Source organism: Argentina silus (genome assembly GCF_951799395.1).
Source record: "Argentina silus genome assembly, chromosome: 14".
In the NCBI taxonomy this organism is placed as follows: Eukaryota; Metazoa; Chordata; class Actinopteri; order Argentiniformes; family Argentinidae; genus Argentina; species Argentina silus.
The window spans coordinates 16,556,396-16,569,853 of NC_139668.1; the positions used below are offsets into that span (position 1 = coordinate 16,556,396).

The following is a 13,458-nucleotide window of genomic DNA, read 5'->3' on the forward strand; positions in this document are numbered from 1 at the left end:
GAATCATATTCCCTTGAATATAATATATATTCCATATATTCTACTTAAGCTTGATATGTCTGAGACCTAATTGGACATATATTGTATTGCTCATCAAAGATGATCATTATAAAGTAGTTGAAACCTTAAATATGTTATAATGTAGAGGAAATCACCTTAGTATACGAGAGAGAGAGGGAGGGAGGGGGGGGGGGAGGGGAGGGGAGAGAGATGGACAATCACGATAGTGAGAGGGGCCTTACGTGGTTGTCGGGGTAGTTTTAAGCATTTTCAAGCTGTACCCAAAGCCTTTCTTTTGAACTTTTAAACTTGATTGATGGCAACTGACTGAAACGTGATAATCATGAAGCTGAGGGGAGTAGAAATAACTTCAATTGCCAATCAAGGGTACATGAAGTGTCTCCTATTCTTAGGACTGGGAGTATTGCAAACAAGAGTGCAAGTGCATCCTTTTTCTATAATTTCTATCAGCTTTATACGCCACAAGCTTTTATCTACGATTGTACTTTCTTTTCAAAAGATGTCACTTTAGGGGAGTAGCTGTCATGGTGCTTCAGTTCCCTCCTCTCAGCTTATTGGTCATTCTGAGAGACTGTGTAGGCAATAGGTGGAAGAGACTGATTTGCTGGCTGACACGGGTTCAAAAGGTTAGGGGTCAGGGGTTTTTTGGTACAAATAACGCCTCATCCCTGCCTCCCCTAGCCTACAAGCTAGTTCCCCTCAAATTGCTGCTTTTAATGTGGAATAAGTTATATGAATAACCCTGTTTTTTCTAACCTTAAAGGGACACTTCACTCCAAAAACTAAGTCCGTCAGACATTTTTTATACTACACAAGTGAAGAGTGGGCCAGTCATTCTCATGCAAGTGGGAGTGACGCTTGCCGATTTGTCCTCCACCAGCTAAAATGAGCATATTGTTACACCACTTTGGAGGGGTTCTACGTCTGACGAACCTTAATTTTGGAGTTAACCTTCCCTTTAATGTCCTACAGTATCTATTGATTGACAGCCAAGCTGAACTGTTCTGCTGCTTCAGAGCTCGTGAGACCCTAAAGCTCTGCTAGCTGGTTAGTGCTTTGTCCTGTATCAAATATGTATCTTACCAGATGAAAAATAGAGACAATTCTAAGATCAGAGGCAAAAAAATAACAACGATTTTATTGTTTTCCCTTGTTATATTCTGCCAAGCAGAAATGTATAATATGAGATGAATGGCTTGATTCATTAAATGCTTCTGTATCTTCTCCTGAGATTACTTTGATTTTAATGTCTGTATTTTACAGAATGTATTTTTTCTGTGTTGTTTGTTTTCCATTTTAAAATATTTCACTATCTGCCTTGTGTGTTTGTATTGCCCTATCATACTCCTATCCCTCAAAGGCAATGCCTCTTCCTTTGGTTCTCTGAAGTCAGTCTGTCTCTGCGCTCAGCCACTGAGGTAGAGAAGGGACTGGAATGAAAAAGGACAGGTGATCGCTGAAAAAATGTTGAATTAATACATAATCAATCACGTCTCTGAATTGATTTTCAGAAAACAAACAGGTGGTGAGGTTTTATAGTTATCCCCACCTTAGGTGTGCCATGCCTAGCAGGTAGTGAGCAGACGGCTGTTTGCATACACCAAGATGGTGCATATTATTTACTGAAGACTCAAATCGTCGGTAATTAATTCCTCGGCAATGTCTTCTAACTTCTTATTACTGTGGGGGAGGGGCGTTGCCTTAGGAACCCTGAGGGAACAGCTATTGCCTGTCCTTGTCAATATATGTGAATACATGAAATATACAGAATATAATAAGAATAAATATCAAATAAGTTAATAAATCACTGTTGTATCAATTTGAAAAAGTAAAACAGGTCATGCTATCTCCTATTTCAGAATTTAGTGCCTTTTTTGGACAGTAGACTGTTCTGTAATAATATGTAGAAAACTATATGCTTTTGTTACATTTGTTTGAAAAACTTTTTTTTATCGGTTTATTTTAGTATTGTACTTATTAGAGAATAAAGAATGATCGAAAAAGATGTCTGACTGTTATTGTGACGTCCGTTCCATACCCTCTGTACATACATCCATGGCCTCACAATGTGTCTGAATTTGGACACACGTTTATCCCTGTATCACTGACTTTGTAGTCTTATCCAAGTAGTGACTTGTATAAATCCATCTGTAAATCAATTAAGTTTTTATTTTTTTCCTTTACAGGGAGATTATTGTCCAGATGATAAAAAAGAAATTATAAATGCATTATAATACATGATTATTCTTTGGATTTCAGCATAGAATTACACACAACAATTAAATTAATCAAACCCAAACATGTGCTCAGATTTAAAGTCTTGTATGCGCATACTGTATATACATACATCCATACATACATACATCCATAACCACACCTAAACATTCACACATACTCCCAAAACACTTCACAACAACCTGCAGCACTGAATCAACACATACAGAAATGATTGACGAAGATTATTATTAATAATAATCATGATAATAATAATAATAATTATATTGATAACTCAAGACTCCAGGACGAGGCACAACCAGAGCTGGTCTCAGGGCGGTCCTACCAGTGGGAGGGACAGATGTGGCCTGGCCTCCGACCCGTTTGGTAAATTGCTTAAAACCTATCCAGCCCTCTCCTCTCAGACATTTAACACCAAAGGGACACGGGACCACTGCCAGAGAGAGAGGAAACTGGGTGAGTGATGACAGAACTCAGGCCTCCATGACAGAGGGGAGTCAGGAGGCAGGAGAGAGGTGCTCCCACGTACGTCACCCTCCTCCCACATGCATCCTGTAGCCTTCTCATCACCATCAACCTTCACACCAGCTCCCACTTCCCCCATAAGCCCAAGTGTCCTTGTGCAGTGGCAGTGTATCTGACCCAGCGCTTGCGATGGCAAGGCAGGGGAGCACAGTGTTGTAGTGTGAGGCAGAGACATACCCAGGTATTGCTATAGGTCTGGTACGATGGAGGGTTCTTTTGTCGGTTCTCAGCACCAACACAGTAACTGGGACAGCTAGGGTTAGTGACCGCTAACAGACTGAAGGCCACGTTAAGGCAGGTGTCATATTGCTCTGACCTCTGGACCAGGGTTGCCATAGAAACAGACACAGGAAATGCATATCAGACAAATGGTATAAACAAAACAGGTGTACTCTTCAAAATAGTTTTCCTTGACAGTCTGTTGCATCTGTGTCCTTGGGCCTTATATATATAGGTGTTTTTTACGCACACAGTAGCACTTGATGAAACATATTCTTTTAAAAACAGAACACGTCTTCCGTGGAACGATTATTATACAGTATAGATGGATATTGATCATATTTACTGTGAGTGAGGGTCAAAGTCATTATAATACAGATGTGGTTCTGAGCCATCACGACCATTTATGATGACATCACAAAGTCCACGGCGACCATGGAAATGAGGGACAGAGGGGGGGGGGGGGATCTCTACACCGCAGACATGACAACGAGGCTGCAGTGAGGTCACTTCCCCACTTGTTGGTGTTACGCAGCTTTGAGGTACGGTACACTCGTAGCGGACACACGACGCCACAGAATACAGCCTCCCGCTGAAAACCCAAATGAGTGTCCTGGTCTTGTACACTTCGTAGGACTTCATCTGTTGTGTACGGCTACAGATAGACACGGCAGTTCAACACACACGACCCGCTGTGAGTGTCAGAGAGTGTACGCTGCAGTGTTGAGAAGCTGTGGCGGTTTAGAACGGTCCTTGGTCCACAGAGAGTAGTAGTGTTGTTGTAGTCTGGCAGAAGGTTTGGGGTAGGCGATACCAGGCACTGACTTAGATACAGTTGGTACATCCGGGTACTCTGTTGAAACGTCACGACCGCACCCCCCTCAGAAACCCTGATCTCCCATTGGCTTGCATTGAAACTGACCGGTTTTGAAGGTGCGATTTTTCTAGCCAATGTAATTGTTGCTAGGAATTGTATTCTGTTGCACTTTGTAACTGGCAGCAAATGAAAATACCCAGACCTACGATTTGACCTCGTTCCGAATCATCGTCACAAGGGGCCGGAGAGAATAGCCTGATGACTGGAGGCAATCCAATGATCTGGTAAGCTGAAGGGGACTCGTATGACAGATGGGTTCTGCTGTGTCCCTCGGGGGGGGGGGGGGGGGGGGGGGGGGTGAGTCTTTCGGGAGTGACGCAGCGGCGACTGTATCTAAAGGAGTAGTAGCCAGAAGCTGCCTTGAACTACTGACACAGGGACAGATAACGCCAGATTAACTCCTCTAATGGTTAAGGTTAGGATTAAGGTTAGGGTAATCCGATCCTAGAGTCGGTGGTATTGGTAACTTCTACCTCCAACCCTGACACAACACACTGCTTGTTCACAGACATCCAGCCACGACAGCCACTACTCCTAGCTACTAGCTCCCCTGATCTTCATCTATGGTACGGATGGATACCTGTACTTGCCATCAATGGGTCTTCAGCCTGACTATGTCCACATTGATTATATGAGTTCAGTCAGGAGGAGTGCCTCCTCTGACCGGGTGTCTGTGAACAAACAGACCTGTTATTGAATTCAGAATCAAAAGTTAAAGACTGCACCAGCTATCAACGTATACTGAGTACATACAGTCAGAGAGTTCGACTTGAATCATTGAAGGCTACTATATGATGACAGGTTTGAATTAGAGCTACTTGTGCGTATGGTTTGACTTAGTGATATGAAACAGAGAGGGTCAAAAGAGTGATGCACAGAAAAAAGAAAAAAAGAGAATTTTTAATAATAAAGTCTGAAGTGATCTCAAACACTTTTCAGTCTCTGTGCAAAGATGCGTGGAGACGACAAGACCAGGGTCAAATCCTTCAAAAAATACCTCTCACACACACACACACACACACACACACACACACACACACACACACACACACACCTCTGAACAGGAAAACCTATCTCCCTTCCATCCATTATGATAGCTAGGTACAGACTGGACACCAACTTGACCACGGTAACAAAATTCAAAACAACCACCAAACAGAGAACTAACGGGTCAGAACGACAAAGTAAAAACACTTCAAGGCCACAATGACAATAAATAAACAACAGCCAATTACCCAAATCTCCCAAATTGTAATCCACCTCTCCGTCATCAGCTCTCATGTTAGGAGACGGACTGTTATAAGGCCATAAAATCAAGATCACAACCACGACTCCCACAACATAATGCAGAAGACTACACCAATTATCTGATCAATTTACAATGCCTATAGCAGCAACATTTTTCATATAATCCATTTGTGCAATCAATAATTATTCAGTAAAAGGCTTCATCCATTTCACATGAAAAACCTGTATGTACAACCATTAAAATATATATATAGCAAATTAATAAATGTAGACCTCTCTTAAATCATATCATAAAGACTAAAAGGAATGGGATAAACACTAGGATCACAGAGCATGTCTTTCAGATCCTTCATAGCTAAATGATGAGACCCTGCTAAATGCTTGCTGAGTCGACGCGCGTTAGAACACATTACACATACCATCACAGGCACGTGCCCTGCCCTGCCCCACGCTGTGAGACAGCACAACAGTCATAATGGAAAGGAAACAGAAGCATTGTTTCATACTGTAGATCTCCTGGAATGAGAGTTCAGCCACCTTGTACGCAAAAAGGAAAAAGCTTCTTACAGTAGACATTGCTTCAACTTGTAACCTGGAATGTGATCAAACCAAAACAATTAAATGGGACTCCAAATCTTAGTCTGAAATAACAGAGTGCGACACCGGTCACACGGTAGGGTTTCTTCCCAGGTTTCTGTCGTTAAGTCAGCAAGTACTGTAGGCCTGAAGCCTGACTTCCATCTCACTTCCGCTACACATGTCACACATCCACATCAACAACCCAGCACACGATACCAATTCTCCTTCCTCTGTATACACCGCTCGGCCAGTCTCCCTCTGCAGCCTGATGGACTAACCCTAACCCAACACAGGGAGGGACACATCTCTCGTGTGCAATATCTTGCCGCCCCATCCTTAACACAATGACTCATCAACCTGCTCCCAAAACATTCAAACCAACAGAGTTTACTGTTGTAGCAACTGTGCCTTCATGATGACTTCATCTTTCAGATCAGTCCCATACAAGCACGCAGGCAGTCTTGTGTACACACACACACACACACCTGGCATACACACATACAGTATACACACAGATATTTGTCTTCTCCCATACTGTACAACGTTGCTATGGGAAGCCTTTGACTAAGGGCCACCCTACCCATCTCAGACGCACGTACGCACACCAATCCTCTCACAGGCACATCCACCGACACTCTGCAGTCCCTGAGATCACCTCACACTTACACAAGGCATTCTCATCAAACCAAGGGTGACAGGATGCATTTAAAAAAAAAAAAAAAAAAAATCACTAAGAAATATAAAGGCACATTCCGGAAGAGTCATTTCAGATGAATGACTTCACAAGGGGGAAATGAGTCCACAAAAAGGACCAATAATAGCATTAGTTAAAAGACACAGTTCCATTGAGAAGGGAGGGGGGAGGCGGGTGGTCAAGATAGTTTGATAGTCCCCAAGAACCACCCTCTTGTTCTTTCGGAAGATTCTAAAAGGTTAGACAAAAGCACTTGTAGTGATGTCAAACCAAGTGCCGGTCGCCTTATACCCCTGTGAGTCACGTCATACAGACAGCAGCAGCACAGATGGACTCGTGTCAGTCCAGTCAACTCTTCAGGTGCTCTGTCCAATCCATGAACCAGGGGGGGTCCAGCACTGCTCCCTGCATGGGTACTGTAGTAACATGGGGAGTAACATGGGCCTAGGGAGGGTGGGTATGGGACAGGGACACGTTTCAATTGGATGCAGGAGTATTGCATAGCTATGAGGAGGGCAAAGGGCCTAGACAAAGAGGGTGTGGGATTTGTAGTCTATCCCGCCCAGGAGAGGGGTGTGGGGAAAAAGGGGGGGGGGGCACTCTCCCACTGAAGCCTGTTTCTCTCATTCAGCTGCTCCAGGACTTGCGGTTCTCCCCTCTCTTGGTGGCCCCTGCCGACTCTCCCCGAAGCACCACTGGGGCAGGGGCAGGGACAGGGGCAGGGACAGGGGCAGGGGCAGGGACAGGGCTGTAGAACTCGCCGCTGCGTCGGTTTTCAGTGTTCCGTTTGGAACGCTCCTGTCGGAACACCCTGTTCGGACGCACCAACACCCCGTAACCAGGGTTACAGTGGAAGTAGTGCCGACCTCCTACCGATCCGTCGTTTTTACCTGGAGGGATGGAGAAAGGGGGGGGGAGGGGGTCAGAGAGAAGGAGAGGAGAGGGAGCAGGAGAGGGGAGGGCAAAAGAGGGGCAAGAGGAAGGTAGACAGGGAGGAGAGAGCTTGTTAACTTGCTTAGAGTGTGCAAAACAAAAGACGCATCATGCTGTGTGTCATTGATATCATGCGTCATCTCAATTACGTTCAGTCAAGTCTGTGTCAGTATGAAGGGCTGTCATACACACCTGAGGGCGTGTTGAGCTCCACTCCAACCCAGACGCCCTCGGCAAACTCTGTGTTTCCAATATAGCGAACCGCCCCGCTCTTATTGGCTCCCACGGTCACACATGCTCCCACTCTCAGCCAATCCGGTAGCTCGTCCTCCTGGCCTCCGTCCTCATCATCCAGGATGATCTCAAGCCTCTCATAGCTGCCACCACCTCCTCTTCCTTCTCCCTCTTCTTCCTCCCCCAGGTTATGGTGGAGGGTTTTGAGGTCTGAGCTCCCTGGCCTCTGTGCGGAGGAAGGGTTGCCCATGGCAATGTTGTTGTGGTTGGAGGGATTGTGGGCCGTTGGAGGACCAGCAGCAGGGGCGGCCATTTTAGCGTCATACTGAGGAGAGGCCAGAACACCATTCCGGTCAGCTCGCTGCTGGGGGTTTCTGGGATATGTATTTTCAGAAGGATCACCCTTTAGCCCTCCTGCCTCTAGGGGGGTGAGGGAGGGGTGGAGGAGGGCGGGGTCGCCGCTAGCAATAGCAGAAGCTTCTGACAGGGTCGCCGTGGAAACGCTAGTGGAGAAATAACCGCTTGACGCCTCGCTGAGGGGGCTGAGGGGCGTATCATGCGGATCATGCACAGACGGAACAGAAGGAGGGGCTTCTGGGGATTCCCACTGTCTGTCATTGGTCAGGGCCGGGATCAGGTTCCTCCCTACCATAGCAACCTACAGGGAATCACGGCAACGGCAATCACACAACCACAGGGAAAGAATAAACTCATCATGCTGCCAGCGCCACCTCCACCACCATCACCATAACGATAACGAAACCCTCATCACCAACCACCACACCAAACATGGCTTCCCACCCCACACATTTAATATGACGTGTCCATGGCTAGCTGGTCCCTTATCTGCTGTTTATGCAAAACCGAAAACATGGCAGGCATCATCTACATCCCAAGGGAGAAGACACGAGTACATGTAACAAGACAGAAGGGAGGTTTGAGTAGACAAGAGGTTCATACCGGTTCCATCTTGACCCTGCTGTCCTCAGGGCTCGAACTCTGCATGATGATACGAGGCACATGCTGTCAGGACAGAGAGAGAGACGTTGAAAAGACTACACAATCTTACATACCAACACAACACAGTTACTTACATCAACACAATTGTAGAGTCAGGGGACAATAGCAGTCAGGAATAATGGAAAGTCTGTATCTCTGGCATTGTTTTTTTCTACTCTCATCTTCACAGTGTTGTCCCCTGGGCAGTGACACAAACAGACAGGCCTTCTAGGGCTCAGCGGGCACCTCAGAGGAACCGAGGAACGCAGCGGGCTTGAGGCCAGTTCAACCTGTCCTTGGCGCGTCTTTCTACTCTAAACCACCTCACGTGGCTGGCTTGGTGAAGGAACAGTTGAAGTTCTGCTTAGAGAGGTGTTATAACAGGTGAAGTACTGCTTAACAGTGTCTTCTTCAATCCTGGTCCTCAGGACTACAGGCTGATCACACCAAAACACGTTTCTTCCAGTGCAGAACTAACACACCTGATTCAACTAAATCAAGGGATGTGATTCATATACCAGGACATTGTACATTAATAGTAGAGTGTCTGTATTCCTCATTGCTCATAGTTTGCTTTGAGCTTAAATGTCTTAAGCACTGCAAACACGACATCTTCATTAAGCTTAGTAGACTAATCCCTTTTTATTTATTTATTATTTATTTTATTATTTATTTATTTATTATATAATGTCTTCATCCAGTGTTCACAAAATCTTGTCACACTGTTCACTTCATCTTGCATTAACAAAAGTCTGTCTATATGGAAATGAAGTAGCAGGCTTAGCTGGCCACCTGCCTACATCATTATCAAATGAATGCTCTTTACCAAAGACCTATCATTCAAAATCAACAAAACGTCAATGGTAAAAAAAAAAAGAGAAAAGAAAAGAAAAGAAAAGAAAAAAGAATCCAATCAGCTCGACATTTTCTGGGAAATATATGCAGAGAATAATTTTCTCTGTTCATGTTTTCCATCCCATTAAACCATTGCATCTCACAGATCTACCCACAACCACTTATCTGCAGGTGTGCTCTTCACGCGCTGTGGAACAGCTATAATCAGGCGTGGCAGGTGGGAGCCATTTCATCGCTGCACAGCACACACCGAGGATGCGTTATTTTGTGTCTTATCTAAGGGACTGTTATACACTCACAGAGGACTTTATTAAGAACACCTGTACACCTTCTCATGGTGGAGGTGGTGTAATGGTGTGGGGAACGTTTTCTTGACACACTTGTGCATCCCTTCATGGCCACAATCTACCCATCTTCTAATGGCTACTTCCAGCCTGATAATGCACCATGTCACAAAGCAAAAGCCGTCTCAAACTAGTTCAGTGTTCTTCAGTGGCCTTCCGAGTCACCAGATCTGAATCCAATAGAACACCTTTGGGATGTGGTAGAACGGGAGATTCACAGCTTGAAAGTGCACCGGAAAAATCTGCAGGAATTGCGCGATACAATCATGTCATCATGGACCAGAATCTCAAGGGAATGTTTCCAACATCTTGTGGAATTAATGCCACAAAGAATTGAGGCTGTTGTGACAGCAAAGTTAGGCCCTACCCAGGATTAGTACAGTGTTCCTAATAAAGTACTCCATGAGTGTATAAGAGTGTTTTAGTCTGCTGCAAGTTCAGCAGCTTTAACATTTCACTGGAATAACAATGATCACTTTCTCTACACTTGAAACCAACATGAATCATTTCGGGGATTTTCACCAGAGCGATGTAGGAGTACTGTAGGCCTACTCTGTCGTAACATGAGACGTAATGGATGGAATGCATTGATTTTACAGAACTTCTTTCAGCCCGAAAAAGAGAGACAGTTTCCCAAAGGGGAAGGGATGAGTATTGGGTTTCTGCCTTCGGTTCTGCTCTCGGGTTCAAGCTAAAGACTGGGTTGTGGGTTAGGGGGGTTCATAACTAGGTAATTAGGGTTGTGGGTTAGGGGGGTTCATAACTAGGTAATTAGGGTTGTGGGTTAGGGGGGTTCATTAGGTCGCAGTCATACCTGTTGGGACTGGGGTGAGGGCCGCAGCTCCTTCTTGTCCTCGCGGGCGGGGAAAAGGGACTTGAGCAGTTTGGGCATCTGGGGCACGAGGGCTTTGACTGAAAGATAAGAGGCAGCAAGCCCTGAACGACCTGAGGGGAGAGCCGGTGGGAGAGACGAGGGGAGGAAGAGAGGGAGGAGGAAAGAAGAGGGGGAGGAGGCGGAGGTGTGGAAGGTAAGGGGAGGTGCGAGAGATTAAGACAGGAAGTTGAAAAGAAGCCCAGGAAATGCCAAACAAAAGAAAGACACACACTGAGAAGTAGACACACAGCTGGAGCAGGCCAGAGAACAGGACAAGCTATTACTGAAACATTGATGGTGATATTAACTTCTAATCAAACATTATAATCTCTGGATTATAAAGAAAGGAAACATTAATCCAAATGATTAATTCTCACATCCATTACAACAACGACATCACAGAAAGAGGATTATGGATATGAGGTCAATCAACTAATCAAAAGACAGGAAATATTATTATGGAAGACACAAACCAATTGGCTAGAAACGAGAAGACAAGAATAGCGCACAGGACAGCTGAGTCACGACGGAAGTAATTTGCACAGAGACGTGAACGGTGACTGGAGCAGGAAGAGTCACGTAGGCAAGCCCAGGTTAGTCTTGGGGAGAGGTAGGGGGGTGGGGTAGGGCAGAGAGACGGGGGGAGTTTTGGGGGGTTACCTTGCTCTGGGTCCTGGTTTTGGGGGGGCGCAGGGGAGGGGGTGGGAGAGGAGGAGGGTGACGGCCGCGGCAGGGTGCGGCTGAACTGAGGAGAGGTAATGAAGATGTCCTGCTGGCTCTCCCAGCGACTCTGGAGAGACAGAAAGAACGCAGAGGTCAACTCGTGCATGGGCCACATATGCTGCTAGTGCCTCCGTTGATGACAGCATAATGATACATGACCACGACTCATCTACATGATGTTGAGTGACAGGACTGCACAGGTCAGCGCTCACCTTATTGTCATCCAGCATGCAGTTAGAGGAGAGGTCCTGTCTGCTGCCAGACAGCTGGGGAAGGGGAGGGAGAGAGAGGGAGAGAGAGAGAGAGAGAGAGAGAGGAAGAGAGAGAGAGAGAGGAAGAGAGAGAGAGGAAGAGAGAGAGAGAGAGAAACTGGTTACATTTCTCTTGAAGTATATTTGCCACCATTGCCAACACAGATGGCATGAACTAGCTTGTTCTTTTGTGTGAAAATGTGTGAAAATTATGACAGAGCAGGCTTACCCTGTGTACACTGGGGGAGCTGAGACTCCGTCTGCTCCCCTTCCCTTTGCCTGCCAGGTGCTCCTTCACCGCCACCTCCTAAACCACACACAAACACACAGAGGAATACTTTCAGAGAGACAGCAGCTCAATGCTTACCAAGTCTGGGCAGCAACGCTGTGATCCTGTTCAATCCTATACTACTCCATGAGAATCTGTAAGATTTTAAGTTGGGTCTCTGATACTAAAACAACAGTGCATTCTACACACTCTAATCAGGAGATCAATCAATCAGTCAGTCAGTCAGTGTGAAGCAGAATTCTAAGAAAACAAAGATTTGATATCATCTCTGTGATCGGCTCTCTGACCTGTCGCAGGCGGTCCAGGGTGAGGATGTTCTCCACGGCCAGCACGCTGCGCAGGTACTTCTCAATGGCCGCCTCGTTGCCGGCCGATTTGGGGTTCTCGGTGCTGGCAGCAAGACGGGCCAGCATCTCCCTGTCCTCTGAGCCCTGGGCGTCCTGAGGTGGGGACACGGGTGAGTCAGCACAGCTGCACAACAAGCACAATAGCTTGAGAAGAAAACATGACCGTTCGGTGAAAAGAGCTACACAGCACTGACACCATATCGTTGTAGTATCATGTTGTTCATCGTAACTCTCCGTCGTAGTGTTGGACAATCTGCAGGTCGAAGAAGTCGTCCTCGTCCATCGTGTGGTCCTCTGTGGCTCAGTCGGTAGAGCATGGTGTTAACAACGCTTAGGTTGTGGGTTTGATTCCCGCTGGGACGATATATACTGAAATCTATGCACTCACTGCAATGTAAGTCGCTTTGGATAAAAGCGTCAGCTAAATGGCGTATATATATTATTATTATTATATTATATTGTTAACATCGTATAGTGCAGCAGCATATTCTGTTGCTCATTTGACCACCTCACAATTTAACTTGGGGGATGGACGGACACAGGAGTGTGGTCGTGTTTATATCTGACAGTGATTATTATTATTAGTGTTTATATCTGGCAGTGTGCAAAAGGGGCCAATGTGGCGCCATCCGCGACCTGCCTCCTTACCCCTGGGATGTTGGAGACCACCTCGAAGGTGACCCCGCACCCTGGGATGGTGCTGCGCGTGGACATCCTCTTCAGGAGGTTCTGGGCGAAGCCCTGGCGCCCGGGGTTGAGGTTGACACAGACGCGCTTCCGCAGCACCAGCTGCATGTCTGCGGGGTGGCTGAGCTGCACCACGGCGCGCACCGTGAGGTACACGCGCTGGTCCGGCCACGCCCCGCCGCGGCTCAGCTGGGGACAGTCGTGGATGGTCGAGTCCCACGAGGCCTCCGCCTTCACCTGGGGACACAGAATTTAGGGACGGTGAGGCTCAATCCTGTCCGAAGCTCTTTGTGGTTTTTAAAGACTGTGACATTGCTCCCGAATGTGTCACTCGGGATAAAATCCTCAGACGAGCGCCTACCTAGCTTTTAATCGATGGAAATCTACACATTTGGAAGCTGTTTTCACATGCCCACACATTCCGTAAGGTGATCTGGACAACGCTTTTGAGGTAACAAATCTGTGAAGTGTGTCTTTAATACCAGTACAGCCACCACAGGTAGAACGAGGGAGAGGTGGGAGAC

General features: G+C 46.4%; 1 protein-coding gene across 4 annotated transcripts in view; it reads right to left on the bottom strand.

Moving 5' to 3' along the window:
- Nucleotides 1–2,170: 2,170 nt before the first annotated feature.
- The window catches only part of kif13ba (kinesin family member 13Ba), a 43,855-nt gene continuing 32,567 nt past the window's right edge, over nt 2,171–13,458 (bottom strand). For 3 of the 4 annotated variants that reach the window (XM_083685261.1, XM_083685262.1, XM_083685263.1), the window contains exons 32-40: nt 12,896–13,171; nt 12,188–12,340; nt 11,841–11,918; nt 11,573–11,626; nt 11,298–11,427; nt 10,578–10,708; nt 8,526–8,588; nt 7,524–8,223; nt 2,171–7,288 (exon numbers count right to left, since the gene is read on the bottom strand). In XM_083685261.1, coding sequence (XP_083541387.1) covers nt 7,026–7,288; nt 7,524–8,223; nt 8,526–8,588; nt 10,578–10,708; nt 11,298–11,427; nt 11,573–11,626; nt 11,841–11,918; nt 12,188–12,340; nt 12,896–13,171 — 1,848 coding nt within the window. In that variant the 3' untranslated portion in view covers nt 2,171–7,025. The remainder of the gene's footprint in view (nt 7,289–7,523; nt 8,224–8,525; nt 8,589–10,577; nt 10,709–11,297; nt 11,428–11,572; nt 11,627–11,840; nt 11,919–12,187; nt 12,341–12,895; nt 13,172–13,458) is intronic. The other variant, XM_083685264.1, reaches the window with a different exon arrangement.